Here is a 25858-nt window from a genome sequence, read left to right on the forward strand (position 1 = left end):
CAGTGTTGTTTTTCTAAAACTTAAGACTAATAACTATGGATATGTTGAATCCATTCTTTCATTTCCCTTAAGACTCCTGAAAGTCTTATTGCTTACCTGATGGTGTCTCTTTCATTTTCATGTTTCTTCTCTCTGTGGCTTTTTAATTAACATTTGCCTTGAGGGAGATTTAAAATTGACAACACTTCTCACCCTTCAAGGCTAAAGTCTTTAGTGTTAGGTACCATAATTGAATCCACTGAAGGTAAATTATGCCTTTCTTCTTGATAAACTAAATCCATTTTTAGATGCTTATCATATGACAACAATATTTTCCTAACTAAAAATCTGGATACAAAGTCAAACTAATTTTTTTCTGACTTCATGTTTACTAAATGAGAGTATTACTTAGGCTTTATTTTAAAATAATACTAATAGTGTTACTTTACTGATCAAACCATAAATGCTTCATGTATTCACCTAATCCTACTACTGCTACTAATAACTGACATTTATACACTCCCTTAAGGGCTAAGTCTCTTAGTAGCCCAGTTTGGCTAGAGTATAGAGTACTAGAAGGTAAAAAACATGAAATAAGACTAGGAAGATAGATTGAATACACATTGCAAAGGACCTTAAGCTCCAAATTGAGAAGTTTATTCTAGAGGTAATAATAATGATAAAAATATATAATATATATATATATATATATATGATAAAAATAACATTTATATAGCACCTACTATGTGCCAGGAATAGTGCTAAGCACTTTACAAATATTATCTCAATTGATTTTTACTACAACCCTGAGAGGCAGATGCTATTATTATCTCCATTTTATAGATTAGGATCCTGAGGCAAATAGAATTTAAGTAGTCACATAGCTAGTAAATGTCTAAGGCTCTATCTGAAGTCAGGTCTTCCTATCTCCAGGCCCAAAACTCTATTCATTGTTCCATCTAGCTGCCCTATGAAGCCACTAAAGATTTTATTTTTCAGTTAAGGAGTGACATAGTCAGATATGTGTCATTGAAATATTAATTTGATAGCTATATAGAAGATGTATTATAGAGAAGAGAGATTGGAATTAATTAGTAAGCTAATTATAATAATTAATGTGATGGTAATGAAAGGGAGGATGTGAAATATAGGGAATTAAATCTATAGGTTTTGCCTTAGGATTGAATAATATGTGGGAGAGGGAAGAATTAAGGATTATTCTGAGGTTATAAATACAGGTGAATGAAAAGACTGTAAATATAGGTGAATGAAAAGACAGAATTAGGAAAATATAGAGGAAAAGTAGTTTTGGGTACAAAGATCTGCTTTTCAATATCAATTCTGCTTTTGAACATAACTCACATTTGTAAATAAAATTATATTCAAAGTGGACTTAGATTTCACTGCTTACAGGAGCAATAATGTGAAGACTTAGAAAAGTATAGAAGTATTTCATAGAGCAAATAATCTTTTTTTTTTTGGTATCACTTAGCTTCATACACCTGGATTACTTGAATTGGGCTGTCTAAACTTGTACAAATTAACAAATCACATTTAATATGTATTTTTCTTTTTTTTTATTTAACACTGGAAAATGAGTATATTATAAACTACTTAGTATAGACTACTTTAGTTCTTCAAAAAAGGGGAACTTTTAAAGTCAAAATAAGTACACTAACTTTGCAGGGCTATAAAAGTAAGTATATAGGATATATTTATTTTTTGAAAATATAGCCGTAAAATTAATTAGTTCATGATTAATGGCCCAACACTGTCAGAATTAATGTGACTTCTGATTTATAGAATATTTTAGAAGTTTTGTATTGAGTATTTCTAAATACTTGAAGCAGGCACACGAACTATAATAGTAAAACAGTTATTACTATTAATAGCTCAAACTAGGCTACGTGAACCATGGTGCATTGGAAAGAGGAATACACTACATATCAGAAGACTTAAATTCTACTCCTGACTTTGTTCGTAATTAGTTGTACCACCTGAGTTGAAATTGCTTAATCTCAAGCTATAGAAGGATAAATTGTACTGGAGTAAGCTTAGCCAAATCACTTAACCTTTATCTATCAAATGAGTATTTTGAATAAAATGATCTTTGATTTTGTAAGCCCTAAAACTCTGATTCTGATGTATTATCACCAAGTAGAAAATCCTCAGGTGAGCAGCTTTTCCCTGTGTTTTCTCTTTTATTTCAGAATCCTAAAATATGTTTAGACTAAGCCATTTTTAAAACTATACTAAAGGTAGTGATATTATCATTAAATATATTCAGAAAAATTGGATGAAATCAGTCTTGTCTTCTGTATGTGGATGGTTATGTATTACTGTCATTCAAGCAACCACTTAGATTGGTAATGTTTTAATCAGATATTATTAAAGATTAAGCAATTGATCCACTGACCGACATAGTGCATAGGGAAACCTCAAAGCCTGGAGGACTCAAGGTCAAATTCTGCCTCTGATATATCCTGTTGTTGGACTTGGAGCCAGTCACTTAATCTCTCTGTACTCTATCTGGGCCACTCTAAGCTGTAAAGAAGGTGTTAATCTACATTTGTAGAGGGAGTTTCCAAACTTTGTTGTTGTTAGTTGTTTCAGTCGTGTCCAGCTTATTGTGACCCCATTTGGGGTTTCCCTGGTAGAGATACTGGAGTAGTTCATCATGCCCTTCTCCAGCTCATTTTACAGATAAGGAAACTAAGGCAAACAGTGTTCAGTGACTTGCTTAGGGTCACACAGCTAGTAAGTGCCTGAGGCTGGATTTGAACTCAAGAAGATAAGTCTTCCTGCCTTTGGGCATGGTACTCTGCCCATTAAACCACCTGGCTGCTCTGTTTCCTCACCCAGGAGTTCTCTATACCAATGAAATCCGTGGTCCCCTCCCTGCCCCTATCTCTTAAGTAATGTCTGTCTGTCTGTCTCTGTCTCTGTCTCTCTCTTTTTAAAGAACAGCCAATATCCCCATTAAACTGCTTAAGAGCAGGGACTGTTTTATACCTTTCTTTGTATTCCCAGTTTGTACCTGTGTCACAGGAGCTGTGAGGCTTATATAAAGGAGCTTAATAAATGTTAGTTGACTGAAAATGGCTGACTTATCAGTGTACATTCACTTTTTGTTTGATTTTTAGGATCTAGATATGCACTATGAACCTACAGACACTTCTGCTATGGCTCGGACATCCAATCTTAATGAAGAACTCGGTCAGGTAAATAAAATACCTCAGAATATTAGAATGGGAACCAGACTTGTTTCTAGCTGACCTAGGGGATCCAAGACATGTCACTTTATTTAACAGGCACTTGGTTCATGGAAGTGTTTTATGAAATGATTGGGGGAGGTTGTCACTGTAGGGGGAGAGTTCTCCAAAGAAATTTATGCTCTAAAGATAAAATTATTAATCAGGCATAGAGATTTTGTTACTAATATTTATATAGAGAAGGTTTATTATCTATAGATAATCCCTAGCTCTTAATAACTATATGACCTTGGGTAGGCCATTTAAATTCTCTGGGCTTCAGCATCCTCATCTGTAAAATGTGGGAGTTGTACTAGACAACTTCTCAGGTTCCTCCTAGCTCTTAATCTGTGAATCTGAATAAGATTCCATGATCTTATGACTGTTATTAGATTTCTTAACTAGAAGTGGAGAAGTTAGCATATGGTGTGTCTCCCCCATTAGATTATGAGCTCCTTGAGGGCAAGATTTGTCTTTTGCTTCTTTTTTATTTTTAGTGTTTAGCACAGTGCCTAGAACATGGTAGGCACTTAATAAATGCATATTGAATGTGTGAGGGTTATTTGAGATCTCATAAAGATGGCCAGTAGGTAGGAATCTCTTAGATTAATAGTTGCTTCCTACTTAGACTTCACACAGTATGGCAGTATAAAAGGAAAAACTTTTCCCATATATTATTGCCATTTACCAACTTTATGTTTGATGACAGAGTTATGCTTGTCTGATGAAATTGATTATTGTTTGATGTCACTTCCCTAAATACTATACATTCCTAGCTCATTATTTGCTGCCTTAAGAGACCCTGATAAGCACTTTAAATCTTTATGAACAATAAGCAATAGTATTTTTTGACATATTTATGCCATTCATTACTATAAATGGTACAGTCTGGCTTCCACTGTACATTTATTTTCATTCAGCAATCATATGTGAAGCTTACTGTAAAGTATATTGAAAAGTAATTGAGCTACTCTGAGATAAGTAGAAACAAATCAGTTAAAATTGAGTTGCCAGTGAAAAGCGAAACAGGAAGTAGATTAGGTTTCTCTTTTCATGCTTATCATTTAATGGACAAGGATGAAAATGACCTTTGGAATTTTAATGTGAATTTTTAAACATTTGTTTAGGTTAAATATATATTTTCTGACAAAACTGGTACCCTGACTTGCAATGTAATGCAGTTTAAGAAATGTACAATAGCCGGAATTGCTTATGGGTAAGTTGTTTTTCTTTTGTTATTTTGTCCCAGGTAAAGAATGTCCTGTATATGTTCAATTTAAATTCTCAGCTTGCTTATTTCCTTCCTCAACATAAATCAAAGGCGAATCTTCCTTTAACTGGTATTATTCTTAATAATAAACTCATCGAGTATCTTCTTTTCAATTGAAAGTCACTTTAACTTGATTGTTTTCCTTTTTCACACAGCCACACCCCCTTTTTAATCCTAGGATTTTGGCTCTCAGGATGCTCCTGAAGTTGTCCCCCCATAGTGCTCTCTCTCTACTAGGATTTTCTGAAGACCACAGTTAATCTTCTGAAGTGGTAGTAGGATCACAAGGATCTTGGCATAAGAGTAAAGCTATCTTGCATGTATTATAAACTGCAGTTTAAACTCAGGCAGTTTTCAAATTAAAATGATTTTATTGTCTCATTGAGAGGAGTCCTCTCCTGATGTCATCCTTTCTCACCCAAGGCTAAATCCTGATTAGGTTTGTAATGGCCCCCAGGTCCTAGTGGGAGGAAGTCTATTCCTTTTTTCCAAGTACGTTTGTCTAGATTGTTAGAGGTGCTGCTTTTTGATAAATGCGGAGTAATGCCAAAGAATTAATTATACAGAGTTCATTTACTAGAAAGATGTGATTAAAGAGAAATATTTTGTTTTCTGATTATGGTCTAGCTTGAAGCTGGATTGACATTATGGAATTTTCCTGGTCTCATTGTTATTTACTGTGTTTTTTAAAAAAAATAAGCATACTAGGTGTTAAAACTCTCATGTTCACATATGTTCACACTCATTTGGTCTTTTCTCCTCATATGCGTATGTGACCACATGTATGCACAGATAACAGTGAATCAGTATTTAAAATTATATATTTAGAACTTTGTGATTAAAGGAGGTTTGGGTTTTTTTTTGCTTTTTGGTGAGGCAATTGGAGTTAAGTGACTTGCCCAGGGTCACACAGCTAATAAGTATCAAGTGTCTGAGATTGGATTTGAACTCAGGTCCTCCTTACTTCAAGGCCAGAGCTATATCCACTGCACAACTAGATGCCCCCGAGGAGTTTCATTTCTTGAAAAGTATTCATTTATAGGAATTAGATGGAAATATACGTAAATTCCCTTTGTTTTTGAACATTAAACCCCACAAAATGCCAACTCTCTAATGGTCATTTTCACATTGCACACACCTGATTTTGTATTGGTAGGCACAGCTGCATTAAATGCTAATTATTACTCTGTTCTCTAAAGATCTAGTGAGCACCCTGACGTTGCTGAGAGTAAGGTGCACATTTAACTTGATAGTAAAATGTGCTTATTGTCAAATACAGTTCTGTGGAAGTTATGTCAGGACTCTCGTTTTGGCATGTAGATAGTTATACTGGAAGATAACTTGGTTCTGCTTTTGTCCTGGTGCAAACATTTTCAGCATTCCAGCAACAGTAACAGCTAAAGTGCTTCTTCAGGCCCTATATGGGAGAGCTGAACAAATATGGAGCTTGTCTCCAGGAGATACAAAACGTCATCGATGTTATTCTTTCCACCCCAAATATATGTTTAAATCAGTCACCTCTTATCGATTTCCTCTTGGGGTTTTATGTTTATGGCAACCTTCCCAACATCTTAAATAAGTAAGAAAGGTGCTTTTTTACCTAGGCAAAGATCAATTTCAGCTAGGAGTAAAAGGATTTGAAACCTGATGGTAAATGTAGTCTTGCCATTTGAGTTTATCAATAAAATTATTTTAATATATTTGTTATGTTTTTAGAATATTGTTAAATTTCTTTGGATTGTTTTATAATTTAAAATTTCTAACAATTCAGATGTTAAATTACTGAGACATGAATGGAATACATTGATGTATTCCTAAATTTTGTAGTATTTGATGTGTGGTAAGATACAATGGTGAAATAATATATATGAAAAGAAATTAAACCATAATATAACTGGAGAATTGCTTCTTTAGATATTAATGAATGTAGCTTATTTTGTTCACCAGAATTATCACTTTGGAGACATCAAATCCATCCATATAACCTTCAAATTTAACTAAAGAATATCTAAATTTTTTTCTCATGGTGATGGTTATGATTTTTTCACTTCATGCTTGAAAAGTTATTGAAATAATTTAATCACAGTGAGAAAAATCTTAAATTTGTTAAATAAAAACATCTATTAATGAGAATCATTAGATAATCATTTACTTTTAACTTGCTATTAACATTTAATAGCTAAGATGTGATTTCCTAATATTGGCACATCGGGCTTGAATATGAGCTTTTTTTTATAAAGTAAAAATATTTGTATTGTATGCGTGTGTGTGTGTGTGTGACTGTTTCACATGGACATAGGCAATTTTTGAAACCCTCTTCAGAGACAGAATTGGCTGGCAGATAATGCTATCAATTTTGGCAGATTGGAGTGTGGGTACCTTGCCAATTTATTAACTCTCTATTCTCGGACTGGCTCCAACATATCTTTCTAGCCTTATTCCATGTTACTTCCTGTTAAAAACTCTATATTCCAGCCAAATAAGACTACCAGATATTCCCCAAATTCAATATTTCCACCTTGTCTTTCTGTGTTTTTCATCCACTGGAATGCACTCTATACTCATTTCCACATGACAAAATTTTTCTACTTTGAGGCCAACTCCACCATGAAGACTTTCCTGATTGCCTACTGAAGCTATTTTTCCCTTCTCCAAATTTGCCCAGAGCCCTTTATCTACTGTCACACTAAACCCTGTATATACTTAACATTCCAGATATTGTATTCCCACAATGGACTACAAACATGTAGAGAATAGAAATTGTCAATTTTTAAAATTGTGTATCCCCAGAGCTTAACACAGTGCATTGTCGCATTTAAGAAATGTTGTATTTAATGTAATTGAAATAGGGTTAGAAAGATAGATTCAAGCCAGACTGTGGAAGGCCTTCAGTTTATTCTGGCTTAGCATTTGGTATCTTTTTCTGAAAACATTAAAAGTTTTTGAGCAGAGGAATGCTCAGAACAACGGATTGAAGAAGGGAGTCCAATCAAGAGGCCAAATGCAGTAATAAGAACAAGAGGGAGTAAGATGACTTTTTTTCTTATATCTTTGAGTAGTATTAAATGAGGTCATGAGCCACAAAAAACATGCCAGTACCTGATGGGGAGATCAGTAATGTACTGTTATAAAAACTACTGATAACTACACACGATAAGTGAGCTAATTTTAAAAATAATTTTTTAGTAAAATGAAATGTCTTTGTGTATGAATTTTATTTTTCCTAATTTCAATAACATTTTGTGATTATGAGGAACTATTAAAAATTGTGATGCTTTTTAGTACTTAAAAGGTTTAAGATTTCAAGGCAAGCCCTCCAGAGAGTGATTGATTCTTCTTTAGTGCTAGCCTCACTCTTTGTAAATTGAGGTCCTATTTCTGAGTGCATAGGCCCATTCTTCTTCAAGTCAGAATAATTGAGATGTATTTTGCAAATGACCTACTTGTTAATGCATTTTCCACAAAAAATGAAATTGCTAACAGCACGTATTTGGTTGTTCTGTACTATTTTGTCTTATAACCATGATATGCAAGTTAAAAATAAAGGTTAAAATAATACAATCCTATTAGTACATACGTACTTTTGCCATTCAACTCAAATATTATTAAGCGTGCTTACCTAAATATTGACTTTTTCTCAATTTGAAGACTTCCCTAGGATTTTTTCACAGCTCCTGGCTATTTTCCATCTGTGACAGTTATCTGCTTCGCAGAAGGACCATGTTAACAAATTATGTTAGCTCTGGACATTCCTGGCTTTGGCTAACCTGTCTAGAACAGGCTGCATTTAATTTCTACCAGCAAAGACTATATCTCACCAGCAGCTCTAGACTTTTAGAGGACAGTCTTTAACATTAAAAGAATGTGTATCCTGCTAATCTCTTGCACTACTTAAAGTGAAGCAACCAAGAATAATTATTAAGTGCCTGCTATATATTCTGGGTTAGATGCTGTATGGAATACAAAAAAGCCATGTGCCTGCCTTCAAAGAATTTACCGTTTGGTTAAGGAGATAAGATAAATGTACATGAAAAGTCAGTTATAAGACAAAAATATAAGACCTCAGAAGACAGTAGTACATGATTGTCAAAAGAATGATGGAGTTAAATACTTATTTGGTGATAAGGTGAGACTGGATTTGTCTGAGATGCCTTCCCGAAGGAGGTGGACTTTGACCTGTGCTTTGAAGTTTAGGTAGTATTTCAATATAGAGGAAAGAGGAAAGAACTTTAGATGGATGGTGCAGGTGGGAAGAAGAATAACGTGAGCAAAGATAGAGAGGTGGGAAAGAAAAAGCCATGTAATATGGTCATAAGTAATCTCACAGAGGAAGACTACATGATAAGCATGGACTGGGCCTTAAATGCTAGGTTTAGGAGTTGGAATTTCATTCAAATGGGCTGCCAGCAAGGATTTTTGAGCAAGTAAATAAAATTATTAAATCAATGAATTAGGGAAATTAATTTGGCAGCTTTGTGTATTTTAACTTTGAGGAGGAAGAGAAACTAGTTAAAGATCCTTTTAGCATCCTACGCATGAGGTGGTAAGGGGATGAATTAGGGTGGTGGTAATGGGAAAGAGAAGGAAAATCAGCAGAATTTGTAGACTGAATATGAGTACTGAGGGAATGAGGAGGAATTTTAAATTGACTGAGATCTTTTGCCTAAGAACTAAGACAGGGAGAATAGTGGTATCATTACCAATAATAGGGAAGTTGGGAGCAGATGATAAATTTGATTTTGGACGTATTGAATTTGAAGTGACAGCAGGATATCTAAATGGAAATTTTTAATAGCAGCTAGAGTTAGTGAGTTGGAGAGTAGGATCAGGATGACACAAAAGTGAAAGGGTAGTTGAAACCAGAAGAATATATAATGTTCTTAAAGGAGAGACTGTAGAAGGGATAGAGCAGCTGGAAACCTTAAGGAGGATTCTTTTGACCTCAGGGACAGAAGGAAAAAAGAGGCCTTAGCAAAGGAGGTGGAGAAATAAATATTTAGAGAATTTAGATGAGACCCAGGCTAACGTAGCATTACGCAAATCAAAGGGAGAGAAATTGAAGAGGGAAGCTGTCCACAGAATCTCAGAGTTAGAAGTGACCTCCGGAATGATGTATTCCAACCCAGATGGAAACAAGAATCCCTGCTACAACATACCTGACAAGTAGTAAAAAGTAGCCTTTGCATTGTGGCCTCACATGAGAGGTGATCTTCTGTGAGGATGATTTCCCTAATTTTAGCCTTTCCCAACATAAAGCCTGACATTTACTTCTTCACAATTTCCATTCATTGCTTTCACTTCTGCTCCCTTAGGACCAAACAGATCAAATCTAGTCAGCTCTTTTGTATGACTGTTTTTCAGGTAGTTGGTCATAACTTGCATGCCTGTCCTAAGCTTCCTTTCTCTGGGTTAAATATTCCCAGTTCCTCCAACCAGTCCTTGTCAGTGACCTTCCTAAAATATACCCAGAACTGAACTTAATACTCCAGCTTTGTTTGATGAGGCCCTGTATAGCAGGATTAGCATTGTGCCTTGCTCCTAGGTGTAATGTTTGTTGAATTTAACTGACTCATACTTTCCTTGGCTTGTATAATATGTCTAACTTACTTTTGATTGCCATATGAAATTACATACACATTGTGTTTGTAGACCACTAAGTCTTCTGATATCTTCAGATGAATTTAGCTTGATCCAAGTACGCTAGTCATAGACTTGAAAGCCAGATAGATGTAAGACATCATGTTTGTTCCTGTGAAACCTAGTATTTTTTATTTTGGCCCAATGTTCTGTTCTGTGAAGATCTTTTTTGGATTTTGACCCTAACATTCAGCATCTTAGCTATCTTTCCCAGCTTCATGTCGTCTGCAAATTTCATGAAGGTGCCCTATATAGAGTCAACCAATCACTGATTAAAATAGTAAATGGAAGAGGGCCAAGGACAAATCCTTGGAAATAGCCCATTAGACATCTGCTCTCAAACTGACACTGAAACATTAATGACTACTCTTTCGGTCTGAATGCACCTATCATCTAACCAACATCTATACATCTTGTCCTCAAGACTAACATGAATGAGTTTTTCAAATCCTTGGCTAAAATCTTGGTAAATACTACCTACTAATTTCCCCTGGTCTACAAGTATTGAAAAGAAAATGAATTTAGTCTTACATAACCTCTTCTTCATAAAGCCATACTGGCTCTTTGTGATCACTACTTCGTATTTTAAATGCTTTCTAGGAGGAACAGAACTAGCATTTTTTTCCATGGCTTTCAAGTGCCAGGAACTTTATAAAATATTATCTCATATGATCTTTACAAACAGCCCTGGAATGTAGGTGCCATTATTAGCCCCATTTTACAGTTGAGGAAACTGAGGCAGACAGATTAAGTGAATTGCCATGGGTCACAAAGCTAGTAAGTGTTGGAGGCTAGATTTGACCTCATGTCTTCCTAACTCCAGGCCCAGCTCTCTATCCCTTGTGCTACACTGTGGCACAGTAATGGATATGAAGCCAAGCTCACTGACCCATTTTTTAAAAATAGAGACTTTTTCCTTCTTGAGTCCTTTAATTTCTCTCACAATCTTCAAAATCTTCTAGGAATCACTGACACTTAGACACTTAAACGCCTGCCAGTTTTTGTTGTTGTTGTTGTTGTTTGTTGTTCTTGTTTTTTGTACCTTGGGATTGTGTTCACTGAGGCTTGATAACTGAATTTCAAGAAGGCAGTTAGCTGTTTACCTACTACCTCTCCAGTTACCTTGGGTTTCATTTCCCCAGAAGCCATTTTTTGTTCTCTCCAGTGCCAAAATAAAACATGAGGAGTCATCTTTTATCCATTGTCCATTATAATTTTGTCCCATTTACTCCATGCAGCAGTTTTCTCTCTTTAAGCCTTGGTACCAATATAGCCTTTTTTAAGAAGAAAAACACCCGTTTTTGTCCTTAGATATTCTTGCCAATGTCAGCTTATTTAAAAATTTTTTTTTAAATTTTTAGTGAGGCAGTTGGGGTTATGTGACTTGCCCAGGGTCACACAGCTAGTAAATGTCAAATGTCTGGTCTGAGACCGGATTTGAAGTCAGGTCCTCCTGACTCCAGGGACAGTGCTCTGTCTACTGCGCCATCTGGCTGCCTCCAGGTGTCAGCTCATTTTGAGTATTAGTGCTACTGACACTGTCCTTACAAAGCCCTGCCATGGTTTTCTTTTTTCTTTCTTTCCTTTTTTTTTAATATTTGTCTGTTCTTTATCTACCCTCCTTCCATATCCTGTGCCTGTGTCTGCAAATTCAGAACTGCTTGTTGAGTTCCCTGTACAACATCCGATTCCTTCTTCATAGAACTGCTTCTCTTTGTGCTTTCAGAATTTCACTCTCTGCTTCTCTCCATTCCTCTCCTCTCCTCTCTTCTCCCTCTCCATCTCTCACTCCCTCTCCCTTTCCCTCTCCTCCTGATATGTTCTCTTTCCTCTCCTCTCCTTCTCTTCCCCTCTGCTCTCTTCTATCCCCCTTACCTCTCCCTTCTCCTCCCCTCCCCTCCTTTTCTTTCTCCTGTCTCCTCAGCTGGATGCATGTACAGCAGCCCCTCACAGCCCTGATTGGCACAGAAAAGTTAACCTACTCTACTTTTCCAGTCATGGCTGATTCCCCACTCCTTTGGCAGACTAGTGACCCTCTGCTCTCAGAGTTTCATTATACTAGTGCTGGACTTAGTAAGGAAACCCTAATGGCTTTATCCGTATGACCCCCAAATTTGTGATTCACCAGCCCCAGTCTTCCCTTGTAGCAGGGATTATGGGCATGTACTACCGTGCCTGGCCAGAATTTTATCCTTAAGAGCTTGCCATCCATACTGCTACTCTCAACCCTAATAGCTGACTTCTGAGGAATTTTAGGTCATGATATCCTTTTAACCTTTTGGGATCTCCTAAATATGAGGTTGTATGTCAGACTCTTCCTAGATTTCCTTTCCTTTTCTATTATGAATTCTGAGATGAAGTCATCATTTCCATCTCAGCATTCTGTTTCTCCATCTAGATGCAAAGGGGGGAAAATAATTTCCCCATCTAGATGCAAAGGGGGAAAAATAAGTATTTTTGCCTGTTGACTTGAATTTGCTCACATGAGTAAAGGAGTGGCCAGTCTGCCAAGAATGGAAGAAAGAACATCAAGACTGAGAGAGTATGGAACTATGACTTTTGAATAAAGTGAGAGTTTATTGAAAGAGTGTTGGGCAAATTGAAAATGGTAGGATAAGAAGAAAAAGGAAAGAAGACACGGACCACTAAGCATCAGTAAACACCCATTTGAAGCTAGCTAGCATGAGTTTGTAATAAGCTAGTTAAGCATGGCTTTGTTACTTATTTTTAGGTTTAGGTTTAGGCAGCAACAGAGGAAGTGGAAGGTAAGGGATAATTCAGGATCTTGGATGGGTACAGCAAGAAGATAATGAAACAGTGGAGCTGAGGGCATTTGTGAGAATAGTGTTTAAATGACAATATCCAGGGAATATGCTAATAGACTCCAAACAGGGCAGGGTGGAGTGATGAGAGCTGGTTAAGTGTGTGTTGAAGGTGGGAAGGTAAGATGATCCTGGAAGAGAGGAACACTAGATTAGTAGTCAGAAGATCTGATGAGGAGCTTCTATGCAACTAATGTGGGAAGAGGGAGAGAGTTATGAAATTTAGAAGTCCGAGAAATACTGGAGTGATCAAGGCTGATTTGGCTAAATGGAAAGGAGGAAAATTACCCAGGCATTAAAGAGACAGAAAAGATAACAGCATCCTAGCCATCAGCTTCTTAAAGAACCAAATCCCTTTCCTCCAGAATCATTTGAAATATCATTAAGCAAAATCGAATAAGATTTTGAGCCATAATCTTTGCCTTTTGTTTTCTTTTCTTCAGCTTATCTTAAACTTTATTCCTAAAAAGTGATATATTTGGTTTCTTTTTAAATTCTGTGACACTTCTATTGTTAATGTCATCGGATGAAAAATATTGAGTCATTTTTAATCCCAGAAATTGAAATAAATTTTTTGATGTTACAGAGACTATTTCTGTCCTCACGCTGTTTACTTAGGAACTGTTCCTGTGTTCAAAACTAAATATTTGTTGAAAAAATTAATCAAATAGTTAACTTTTACTGTAGTAGACGTCACTAGTACATATTGTATATGAGAGTAATGAGGCACTTTGAACACATTAAGTATTTGAAGTTAAAGGTTTCATGTAGTAAATTACTGCTACAGTGGAAATATTTTGACTGGTAATTTGGTGTAAGATGTTAATTTTATGATAAAATAGAATTGTGTTAATATCTTTGCTTTATGCAATCAAGAAATGTAGTTAATTTATTATACGTATGTCACCCTAGGGTCTTGAAAGTATCTCTTCAAATAAGAATAAGGAAATTTGTAATCTGACAAAATGTCCCATAGTAATGCATGTTTATGTCTCACTAATGAATCCTTGCTTTATCTTGGTTGTATTATTTATTTGATTATTTTGTCAACTGACTTTAGCCACCAACAAACTTAGAAGGCCAACTGTTTGCATTTGGCCATATAAATTAGTATGGGTTTGGATGCATATGTATATGTGTCTGTAGGGGATGTCCTATTCAAAATTACTTGTATTTTAAATATCAGTGAACTTCTTGGTTGTCAGAGACTATATCTCAATAATCTTGCATGTTTAAGACTCCATCAATTAGATATTATATGTTATCTTGATCTACTTGTTATTATTAACAACCATTCTTTTGAAATTTACTAAAAATTCTCTTCCTTAACTTTAATAGTCATCTTTCAATACCTTTATTCATTCTTTCCTTTTTTTTAGCCTTTCTGTGATTATTTTCCCTCTTTTTTTATTCTTCCTTTTTTGCTCTCTATGAAGCCATTTCCCCGAGCCTGAGGATTATGGGTACTCTACTGAAGATTGGTAAGCCCTAAAGATCTTTCATACTTTCAGTTTTTATTTCTTTAAAATGTTTGCATCCTATCATTTTTTACCACCTTTCTCTCTCTCTCTCTCTCTCTCTCTCTCTCTCTCTCTCTCTCTCTCTCTCTCTCTTTCTCTCTCTCTCTCTCTCTCTGAGCAAAGCAGGGTAGTGGATAGACTGTAATTCTGTGAGGTAGATTTTCCTCAGAATTCATTGGATATTTACTATAATATGTAGTCATTGTTTCTGGTTACAGTCTTTGGTCATTTTACAAATTTAATGGTGGAATCTCTGAAGCATTACATTGCGTAGCTCACTAATATGAAAATCTTATGTATCTGTGATAAATGCATCTGGGAGGGATTTAGAAATATGGAAATTCAAATTTCCCATTCTCTGTATTATTTAGTTTTTGTAACCTTAACATAAAAACTCTTCAAAATGTCTAATAAACCCATCATTGCCACTTTCTGTCATCATTACCATAGTTTGCAAACCATGTGCGTGTGAGTGAGTGCTGTCTACCTTCTCTGCATGCTTTTTACACCATAATCGTCATAAATATGTTTAACACGATAATCATTATGGATGATTAGCTCATAGAAGAAGTTTAGGAAAGACCTGATAACTTTCTATAAAATCTAATGAAATTTATATTTTAGAAAATGGACACTGGTATATTAGGTTAAACAAATGGTTCCACATTTCTTTTGTGATATCACCCCAAAAAGAAGAAGTTGGGGGGTTTTTAGGTGAGTATTGAATTTTCTTGGTTTCACCTGAATGCTTATAGTTTTCCAAAGCATTTTCTCCCACTTCTCACTGACTTAAATTATTCAATTGATTTTAACTTGTTTTTAAAATGTACTAACTGCTACTGTAGATTACATGTAGAATTAAAGTAACAAGGTTCCTTAAACACCAATAGAAAGGAATACATTGTGTGTGACTGCAATAAATGACATGTTTATGATATCAGGCTGTAAATATATATTTAAATATTGATCACAGAAATGCCACAGTCAGGCAAAAAGATATTTTTCTCTGGTAAAATGAAGCTAAAGTGAACCTACAAGTACTTAGTGACAATTACAGTGACAGCTATGGTTCATGTGTCAGCTAATGATTCAGCATGTTCAAGTTCATTGCTGCCGGTTTCCTAAATGTTGACACCTACGTCCATAGTGACTCATTCTTGTTATTTTTAAAACTTTCTGGAGTATCTTAGCATTTGTGGATGACTCAAATATGTTGATAACTAACTGACTAATCGTACTAACACTGAACCATTTGCAAACCTCAGCACTTATGAGATTCCAATTAAAACTTTGTTCTACTTTCAGGTTTCTAGTATTAATTTTTTTTGTCTTTGTTTTCCTAACAATTTGTATAATTATAGCTAACATCTTTATAGGACTTAATACTTGCAGAGCTTTTTTCAAAATCTTATTTTAACCTCACAACAATTCTATAAGGTAGGTGCTATTCTAATGCCCACAATAGGGTAATAGTCAAGTTGCTACTAATCAGGTTTATAAATGCTTAGCTGATGGAAATTTTGATGTGTTTAGTTCTTCCTAATAAAGGTCAGAGTAGCTAAGTAGCACAGTAGAGAGAGTGCTGAACCTGGAGTCAAAAAGAGCTGACCAGATCTGGCCTTACCAGTTAACAGTTACAAGCTGTGCAGCTCTGGACAAGTCATTTAACCTCTATCTGCCTCAGTTTCTTCATCATCAGCAAAATGAGTGTAATAATAGCACCTACTTCCCAGACTTATTGCAAGGATCAAATGAGATAATATTTGTAAAGCTTTTTGTCAACCTTAAAGTGTTATGTAAATGTTATTCTTCATCATCATCATTATCATCGTCATCATTCTTAGCTTGAATACTGAATAATAACATCATCAGGTTAATATTAGAATTGCTTAGATCACTTCAAAAGGAAAACATTTGCTCATTTGCTTCCATATCATCAGACAGTAGTTTGAAAGATATTGTATAATTTAGTCTAGCCTGTAATTTGTTTTTTTCCAGACTCTTAAAGGAAGCTTTCTGAAAACACTCAGACTCTTTTATTTTAAAACAAATATATTGTAATGTCTAATAGTCACTATTTTCCCTTAAATACTTACAAATATTCCGCTGGACTGATAATAATCATGAACTTGTTAGTAATAGGCATAAATTATAATATTTATAAGATAGACACCAAACACTGGAAGACCTTTTGCCATATTTATATCACTATTAACATAACTTTAAATTCTAAGAACTACAAACATACAGAATCTCAGTGTTGGAAGGGACCTCAGTGCCCCTCTAGTTCCATCCATCCTTGACCAAGAATCTCATCTCTGTAGCATCCTCAGCAAATGCTCATTCCGGCTTTGAATAACTCTTTTTCTAGCCTGCTCCCTACTGAGCTAGCCTCCTTCAGTTTTAAACGGCTCTGACTATGAGGACAGTGTTTTTACACATAAAGTTTAAATCTCATTCTTCTGGTTCCATTGTTGCTCTTGGATCTACCCTCAGAGCCCAAACAAATTTATTCTAAACCCATTTCTACAATAGCCCTTCAGATATTTGAAAACTGCTATCATTTACTCATACCCCTCTGCTCACCCCCCAGTACCAGGCCTTCTATTTCCAAGCCAGATAGACCCAGTTTACTTTCTAAGTCACTCTCCTCTGGATGCCCTCCTATTTATTAGTGGTCTTCCTAAAATATGGTACCTACAACTGAATATTATATTTCAGACGGGTGCTGATGAGAGCGTACTGCAGTAGAACTGTTACCTCCCTTGTTTTCAGTACTATACCTCTTTAAACACAGCCTCAGATGGTAATGTCTTTTTTTGGCTGTCATATCCCTCTGCTGACTTAGAGTGACCTTGTAGTCTACTAAAACTCTCAGATCATTTTCAGAAGAACTGTTTTCTAGCTGTACCTCCCCATCCTATACTTTCTGATTTTTTTTAAACCGAAGTATAGAACCTTAAATTTGTCCCTATTAAATCTTATTTTATTTCATTAACCACAAGCTTCCTTTTGGATTCTACCTCTTGTCATCTATCAAATTGGTTCTCCTTCCCAGCTTTATGTCATTTGCAAATTTGACAAATATGCCTTCTATTAATTCACTTACATCACTGATAAAAATGCAAACTAGCACAGGGTCAATGATATATCCTGGAGGCATTCCACTAGAGTCCATTCCCAGTTGTTATTGAGCTATTAATAATTATTCTTTTGGTTTGGTTTGACCATTCAGTCAATTCCAACACCTTATTTGTATATCCTGGCCCCTCTTTGCTTCTCCTCTTATCTCAAAGCTATGTTAAAAAAAAAAAAAGGAAAACTTGTCATTTCTCATTCTGGGATTTGACATACCTGACACTATTTCTTTAACAGAATTTTGCTCCTCTTTTGCAGTTATCTTAAGTATTTGTTCTTGCTTATAATAATTCTTTACCTGTCTTTTAAAAATGTGAATTGGTCTCTGTGTTCTCTTTGGAAGCTACATTGGTCTCTTTATACATTTCCTCCTCTTACTGTATTTTCAAGTTTTCATTCTCGTGACCTTGGGATAACAACTCTCCCTTCAAAAATCAGGTCATTGAATACTGCCTTCCCCCTACCCCCCAATCCCTTGAAATATTTCCCTGCAAAAAACTAGGGTCCATGTAAAACTATTTCCAGTTTCCCTTTTCTTTCTTTCCCAATGTCTACGATAGAGTGATTGCTTGACCCCAAGTTTCCTTCACTTCCAATATCAGCTACCAGTTTCTCCTTGTTGGGCAGAACAGCAGTCCTTTTGCTCTTTCCTTCACCTTCTGAAGGCCAAAATTATCATTAAGGCTAGTTACAGTTACATCACTGATTAATCTGATGTTCTTCTGTTGGCTGAAAGAAGACACTAGAGATATTGAGATTATTGACAACTCCATTACCTGGTATAACACACCATCATAAGAGCTGTTTGATGTTGCACAAAATCTTCATTCAGTTCCTCTCAATAGCCAAATGGTCTACAGTAAGTTACTATCACAACATCCATTCTGCTTCTGCTTCTATGGTTCATCATCTCAGTGCTCTCTATCATGTTTTCCCCATTAGGTTATTGAATTTTTTTCATATGAAGATATTTTCTTAATATACCAAGATACTCCACTGCCACCTTTTTTTTTTTTTTGCAAATGATATGATCTCATAGAGCCATATTCTGGGAATATATTCCATCCTGCTGAGGTTCAGTAATGCTTACAAGGTCAAATTATCCTTCTTGCAATTTTGATCTTGAATTTGACAAATGCTTTGTGCATTTCTGCTTGAACATATGAGACCATAGGTTTTGTTGCTGACTCATCTTGAATATTGTCTCCCATGAATTACTTGTACTGTCTTCTGCTAGTCTCTGCTTGTGTTGTACCTGCCCTGTCTATGAAATCAGGCCTGGCATATCTTTGTGGACACCTTTCTTCGTGCCCTTCCCCCTCTAACCTAAAGCTCTCCTGATTAATTATTTTCACCCATCTTTATTTTTTGGAATAGCAGTAATAAAAATTGAACTCATAACAAGATCAGCATAAGGGACAAAGCCACATGTCAAATTTGAAAACATCATGTACATACCAATTAAAGAGGCAGTATGGTTCAGTGGATAGATAGCCAGCTTCAAAGCTATGATAGATACTGACTATGACCATGGACAAGTCATTTAATCTCCCAGTGCTCTGGGAAGCTCTCTAAGACTATGAGTTGCAGAGAAGGAGCCAACTTGCATTGGTTAATGCAATGGGAGCTCCCATCTAGGAGTTCCCTAACTAATGAAATAGCAGCTTCATTCCTTTGCCTGTGTATAACCACAGTTTACTTTCAGTTTCCCAAATCTCATTTCTAATGGCCAAGGTCATAAGTGTGATCCTTATTGAACCCAGTTAACTTGGGTCTATTCTATGGCCATAGACATTCTCCTTAAACTCAGTCTTTCTGCAGATTTCTCCATTTGGCTCCAATATGGATGAATATTAGTGGCTGCTGATGGCTCAGTCCAAGGCCATCAATGTCTGTTGGGAATACAACTCTTAAGTGCATGTTCTTAATATGATTCAGTAGTGAGACTTTCCTATAGGAAGGCCAGTTCATTTTGAACATAAACAATCCATAGTAGATACATGCAATTGACTTGAACCATTATATTCCAGGAAATGTTCCAAATGTGAAGTTAAAATTCAGGTACACTACAAAAGAATATCTCCTAAATATGTGTCGGTAATTTAAGTACTTAATTTGATTTGAAATGCAGAGTTTACTAGAAATAAATAGCAACCATGTCATATATTACCATGACTCTGCTGTCCTTTGAGTTCATTAATTGAATATAGTTACAAAAGAATTTGCTATAATGAAAGCATTTGAAGCTGATGTATGACCAATGACTTCAGTTATACTGAAGTTTTACATATATAATACATAAACCCATATATATATATATATAATAGATATAATTACAGTGAAAAGTATGTACCTTTATTCAGCCCTCTTTTCCTATCCCTCAGTTATATCTTTGATCTGTGCCCCAAAGTTCTCTAGATTAGTGATTCTTAAAGTATGTTGTCCCACAAAGCTTCACCATTTGATCTATAGGCCGTTCTTGTGGTGTTGATGCTTATGAAATTTTTATGTCCATGCTTTTTTCAAATTTCAGTATAATAATACCATTTCTAAGTCCATAACCAGTGATTGGATGTTATATTGCTTTTTTTGATATAATTAATTACAGTGAAAAGCATGTTTAATCAGTCTGAATTTTTGTGGGGTGGAAATTGTTTCTAACGAAGAATTTACTTAAGATGTTTATTTTTAAAAAACCAAATAGAATATATCCTTGATATCATTTTTTTCCATTAATTCTAGTGAGGGGTGTGTGTGTGTGTGTGTGTGTGTGTGTTTTATTTGCAGTGGCAAATAGTAGATCAGTAGCCCATGGTATCTTTTGTCATACTGAAGATGATCTATAGACCAAAAAAGTTTCAGAACCACTGTCCTAGATGCATATTAAGTTTTAAAAGTAGATGACCTGCTTCAAAGTCATATCAGCTCCTAGTAAAGGACACAGCACTAGGAAATGACTGTGCTAGGTGCCTTTTGTGAGAAATCATCAGTTCTTAGGTTTGTTTACTAATGCACATAGGATCTGCGTGGCACTTGTTGGACCCCTAGTGGTCATTGCAATAGCATGCATAGGTTAGCCTTGATTAAGCATTTTTTTCTTATTTTGCATGTTTTAGGATCTTACTTCTTTAGGATTTGATGGTATTAGTTTATTTTTATCTTACTAAAATTTTGGAAATTTAGAATTCCATTTATTTCCGGTTATAAGTAAGACTTCTCCCCCTAATTTCCATGTTGTCATACCTATACAACCTACTTTAACTTTGTAGAAATCCATCAAGAAGAATTAAATAATTGAGGAATATAATCTTCCAGATAGATTGCTTTGAGTCTTTGGTGACTAGCTATTTAGTGTCTGTGTATTTTGAATGGCATCACAATAAGAGATGCAAGATATAGCTATAGGTTGGCACTTTCTGTGTAACTTCTAGTCATAGAAAGTTGCCTAGAGCACTTTGAGATTAATTGACGTGTCAAGTGCTACTCAGCCAGTATGTGTGAGGTTGAACCTAGGTCTTTCTGGGTTCAAGACCAGGTCTCTATCCACTATGAAAAACTGAGAGTTAATTTTTAATAAACATGTTAGAAGTCATAAATACAAACAATTGTTAGATTTCAAAAAGTTCACCTTGGGAAGTTGAGGCTCTTATTCCAAAGGGGCTGCCATTACTCAGGACATTTTCAGAACATTCTTTGAGAAGGTTCAGAGACATCTTTGGAGCTATACAAGGAGATCTGTCCCATTCTCATATAATCTTAACTTCTTTTTGGCCAAAACCAGTATTGGTTAGTAAGATCATCTTGTTTATATACTAGTCATGGCTCTAAGTGGCTTTTGCTGATGAAAATACATAAATAATCATCTTTAAAGGACAAAGATTTGCCAACATAGAGGATTTTCAAAAGGTTATACTTCCAGTTCTGAACTTTCACACTCATTGGCATCTATAAGATCTGAGATATTGGTTTTTAAACTTTCAGATTATGTATAGCTATCCCTCATTTTGATAAAATACAAACCTATTTATATTTCATGTAACTGACATAGATGATACATCTCAAATACTTATGTTCTGTATTGTTGCAGAAGACAGGGATAAGGGCCAGAACTGTGATTTTGTGGGTGTTGGACAATTGCTCCATCGAGCATGTGAGAGTGTTATATAAAGTACTGCTTTTTAAAATAAAAGGATACTGCTTTATGAAGCAATGTATGAATTGCAGAGAGATAGGAATAGAGACTAATTCTGTGATTACATTGGTATAGGGAACTCCTAGATTAGGAAACACACCTTGTTATTGCAGGTTGGACCTTCTTTGTAACTTCCAGTCATAGATCATTGCCTAGATCACTTTGAGGTTAACTGATGTGCCAGTGCTACCCAGCCAGCATATGTCAAGTTGAACCTCATATTTCCAGGTTCAATACCAGATCTCTATCTACTGTGTGAAATTGTTGTTTTGTTGTATAGGTAACAGGAATGTTTGGCACAGTGCCAAGTAGGTGGTAGCTTCTTAATAAATATTTTACTCATCAGTCTTTATTAAGCTCCTACTATGTGTTAGGCACTGTGCTTAGTGCTGGAGATACAAAGAAAAACTAAATAGTCCATCCCCTCAAGGACCTTATACCTTATAGCAGATAATAAATTAGCTTAAGTTAACAAATTAAGTTTGAATTGAAATGCAGTGTTTCCCATAAATAAATAGTAACTATTTATATGTGTGTTATGAAAAGTGCATATTTATATATAAATATGTAATATATTTTATTCTAATAATTTTATAATTTAATATATTCATATAATTGTGTATATTTATAAATATATTATTTAATAAATATATTAATTAATAAAAATTGTATAATTTAATTGTATAATTTAATATAAATGTATTTAATACTTTAATAATAAAATAATTTGTGTGTGTGTGTATGTGTGTGTGTACTTTTATCCAACCTTCTTTTCCCACTCCTCAGGGATTCCATTTAGTATTGTCTGTCAAGAAGTACCCAAGTAGATAGATAGATAGATAGACAGATAGATAGATAGATAGATAGATAGATAGATAGATAGATAGATAGATAGATGGATGATAGATAGATAGACAGACAGACAGACAGACAGATAGATAGATAGATGGATGGATGGATAGATATACACACATAATATATAAAACGTAATTTTTGTGGGTGGGAGAGCATTAGGAGCTAAGGTTATCAGGAAGGGCCTCTTGTAGGAGGTGACGTTTGAGGTGAACTTTGAAGGAAACTAGGAATTATAAGAAGCAGAGGTGATGAGAAAGGGCCCATGAGAGGTCACCTGCCCTGTTCCCAATCACTATATTCAGCCATTCTTGTTCCTCATAATAAAACATAGAACATAATTATCTGACCATCTGTCAGAAACATGAATATAAATGTTGTATTAAAATATGCTACATTTTGGTGATTGGTTAAAAATCATTTCACAATTGTTGTGGAAGATGGATTAGGGCTTACTTTTTGACCCTAGAGGATAGGTACAATGGACAAAAGATTCAGTGTTACAGCCAGTCTGTGTGAGGAAAAACTTGCTAAGCATTACAGCTATCCAAGAATGAAGTGGACTGCTTTGGATAGTGCAATGGGCCCTTCTCATCTGCAGTCTTCAAAAGCTGGATGAGCAATTGGCAGTCAGGTTGTAGACAGTATTGGATGTCCAGGTGTAATGTTGTACTGGTTGCCTGTACAGATATTGAATTAACAGAAGCCATCTCTGAGTCCTATTCCAACTCTGATATCTTGTTCTAATATATATGTCAAGTGGTGTTTTTTTTTCAATTATAATCTAGACTTCTATTGCACCAAAAGAATTATCTGTTGGTACTGGAAGAAAATGCTAACTATAATACCATATATTATGTACTATACTCTACTATATACCATATATTATAATGTCTAAATCCATCTATCAATTTCTGATGTACAAATATTTTATGCTTTAAAATATTTTTATAAAAATTATGGGATGCCAGCCTAATATTGAACTGGGAATTTTATTTCACAGTTCAGCTGTAATCTGACCCCAGTCTCCTTCACCACAGAAGTTTATTTCTTTAATATTATTATTCTCCCGGTGATCCTTTATTACTGGTAACCTATGTGACTGCAGTGTGACTAACCCACAATTACAGTTATATATATAATCTAAAGACAATGGAAAGATGCAGTCTATTAGCTATTGCCTGCTATTAGCAGGTTGCATCATCTAGTCGATGCCTACTTGTATAGGGGAAAAGTAGTATAGGATGTTAGTGTGACTTTATAGTGCTAGAAAAAGATGGGGACAATAGACAGGAGACAGCTGGAAAGATAAAATGATATGCCAAACATACAAAAAGAATAGGAGTAAAGCCTCAAATATCAGATGAATCCATTATAGATTTAGAGAAGGAGAAAAAACATGAAAAAAAAACATGACAAGATGGTATCAAGTTGTAATCTGTATCCATGGATGAATTACTAACACTCATAATAAAATCATGTATTTTTTAAGGTATCAAAATATCCGAGGTTTAACTAGGATAAAGGTTATGTCTAAAAATGTTTTGTCTTTTTCAGTATGTCAGCAATTCTCATCTCCCTTTGAACTCAGGGACTTGACTATTTTTAGGTAGCAAATTAGCTATATCTTATATTATTGAATAATATTAAAATTGTTTTGCCTAGTAGTAGCTGGTATTCAAATTCATGTGATTTCTTGACTTTTAGTTATTTAAATTTCCTCTGCCTGCTCTTTTACTATATAGGATCATAGAATCTTAGAGTGGGAATGAATCTAAAATTCAACTAGGCAGCTACTCTCTGAAAAGCCTGAGTCCATTTGGGCAGGATCCCTGACCATGGCCACTTAGCCTCTGCTTAAAGAATTCTAATGATGAGCGCAAGGTAGCTCATTCTTTGTTGAAGCATTTCTAACCATTATGATGCATTTCCTTGTATTGAGTTGAAATCCTCCCCACTTTACCTGCCATTCATTAAACTTTGTTCAGTCCTCTGAGAACAGAAAGGTTATGTCTAATTCTCCTTTCACATGACAATTCTTCAATATTTAATGATAGCAATCATTCCTTTCACATCCCCCACCTCTTCTTTTCACTGGACTAAACAATCACTAGTTTGTGATGTAGTATTGACTCATGTTATTGCAAAAGCCCTTTTGGAACCTTTTCAGCTTGTTAATATCCTTCTTAAAATGTGGTACCCATAATGGACCACAGTACTCCAAACAGAATATAATGCAGTTATCTTTTTTTCATACACTAGATCTTTCTTCATTTAGTGTAATATTATATCGGGTTCATTTGGCTATTAAATCACACTATTCATTCATTTAGATTTTCCAGGCCACTCAATCCACAAGTCTATTTCATGTGGAACTGCCATCTAGCCACATCTTCTGAAATTATGGACTTTATTTTTTTTAATCCAATTGCACGATTACATTATTAAACTTCATCCTTTTAGATTTGGCCCATGTTTCTAAATCTCTTTTGGAATCCAATGTTGTTATCATATGCATTTTAAAATTTTAATAATTATGTTGCCTCTGTTGTCATCTAAGTCATGGATAAAAAATGTGGAACAGAATAATACAGAGCATTTTGACTCTGATCCATGAAACATTTTTTTTGTATCAGGCAGTAGTAATGATAACTAACATTCATATAATGCTCTAAAATTTTGAAGCCTACATAATTTATACATTATCTCATTTGACCTTCATAATAGCCCTGTGAGTGAGATTTTATTGTTGTTGATCAATCATTTCAGTCATATCTGACTCTTTATGATTCCATATAGGATGCTCTTGGCAAAGATACAGGAGTGGCTTGTCATTTCCTTCTCCAGTTCATTTTACAGAGGAGGAAGCTGAGGCAAATAGGGTTAAGTGATTTGCCCAAGTTCATGCAGCTAGTAAGTATTTGAGGCCAGATTTGAACTCAGGAAAAGGAGTCTTCCTGACTCCAGGCCCAGCACCCTATCCCTTGCACTATCTAGCTGCCCCTGTAAAGTAGATAATACGTGTATTATTACAGACAGGGAAAGTGAGGCTCAGATAGCTTAAATAATCTCTTAGTAAGTCATATGGCTATTAAGTGTCAAAGATTTGAATCCAGGTATTTTACCTTGCAGGGCCAGCACTTTATCTACTGTGCCACACTGTATTTCTACAGTGTTGAACTTATCCCATGATCTTA

General features: G+C 35.1%; 1 protein-coding gene across 1 annotated transcript in view; it reads left to right on the plus strand.

Annotated features, from left to right (window-relative positions):
- The window catches only part of ATP8A1 (ATPase phospholipid transporting 8A1), a 282797-nt gene that overhangs the window by 93757 nt on the left and 163182 nt on the right, over window positions 1-25858 (plus strand). The window contains 3 exon segments of the mRNA XM_020990843.2: window positions 3123-3200; window positions 4358-4446; window positions 14396-14440. Of these exon segments, the coding sequence (XP_020846502.1) occupies window positions 3123-3200; window positions 4358-4446; window positions 14396-14440 (212 nt within the window).

The sequence above is a fragment of the Phascolarctos cinereus genome, unplaced genomic scaffold, assembly GCF_003287225.1.
Source record: "Phascolarctos cinereus isolate Bilbo 61053 unplaced genomic scaffold, phaCin_HiC Scaffold_9;HRSCAF=440, whole genome shotgun sequence".
NCBI classification, from domain to species: Eukaryota; Metazoa; Chordata; class Mammalia; order Diprotodontia; family Phascolarctidae; genus Phascolarctos; species Phascolarctos cinereus.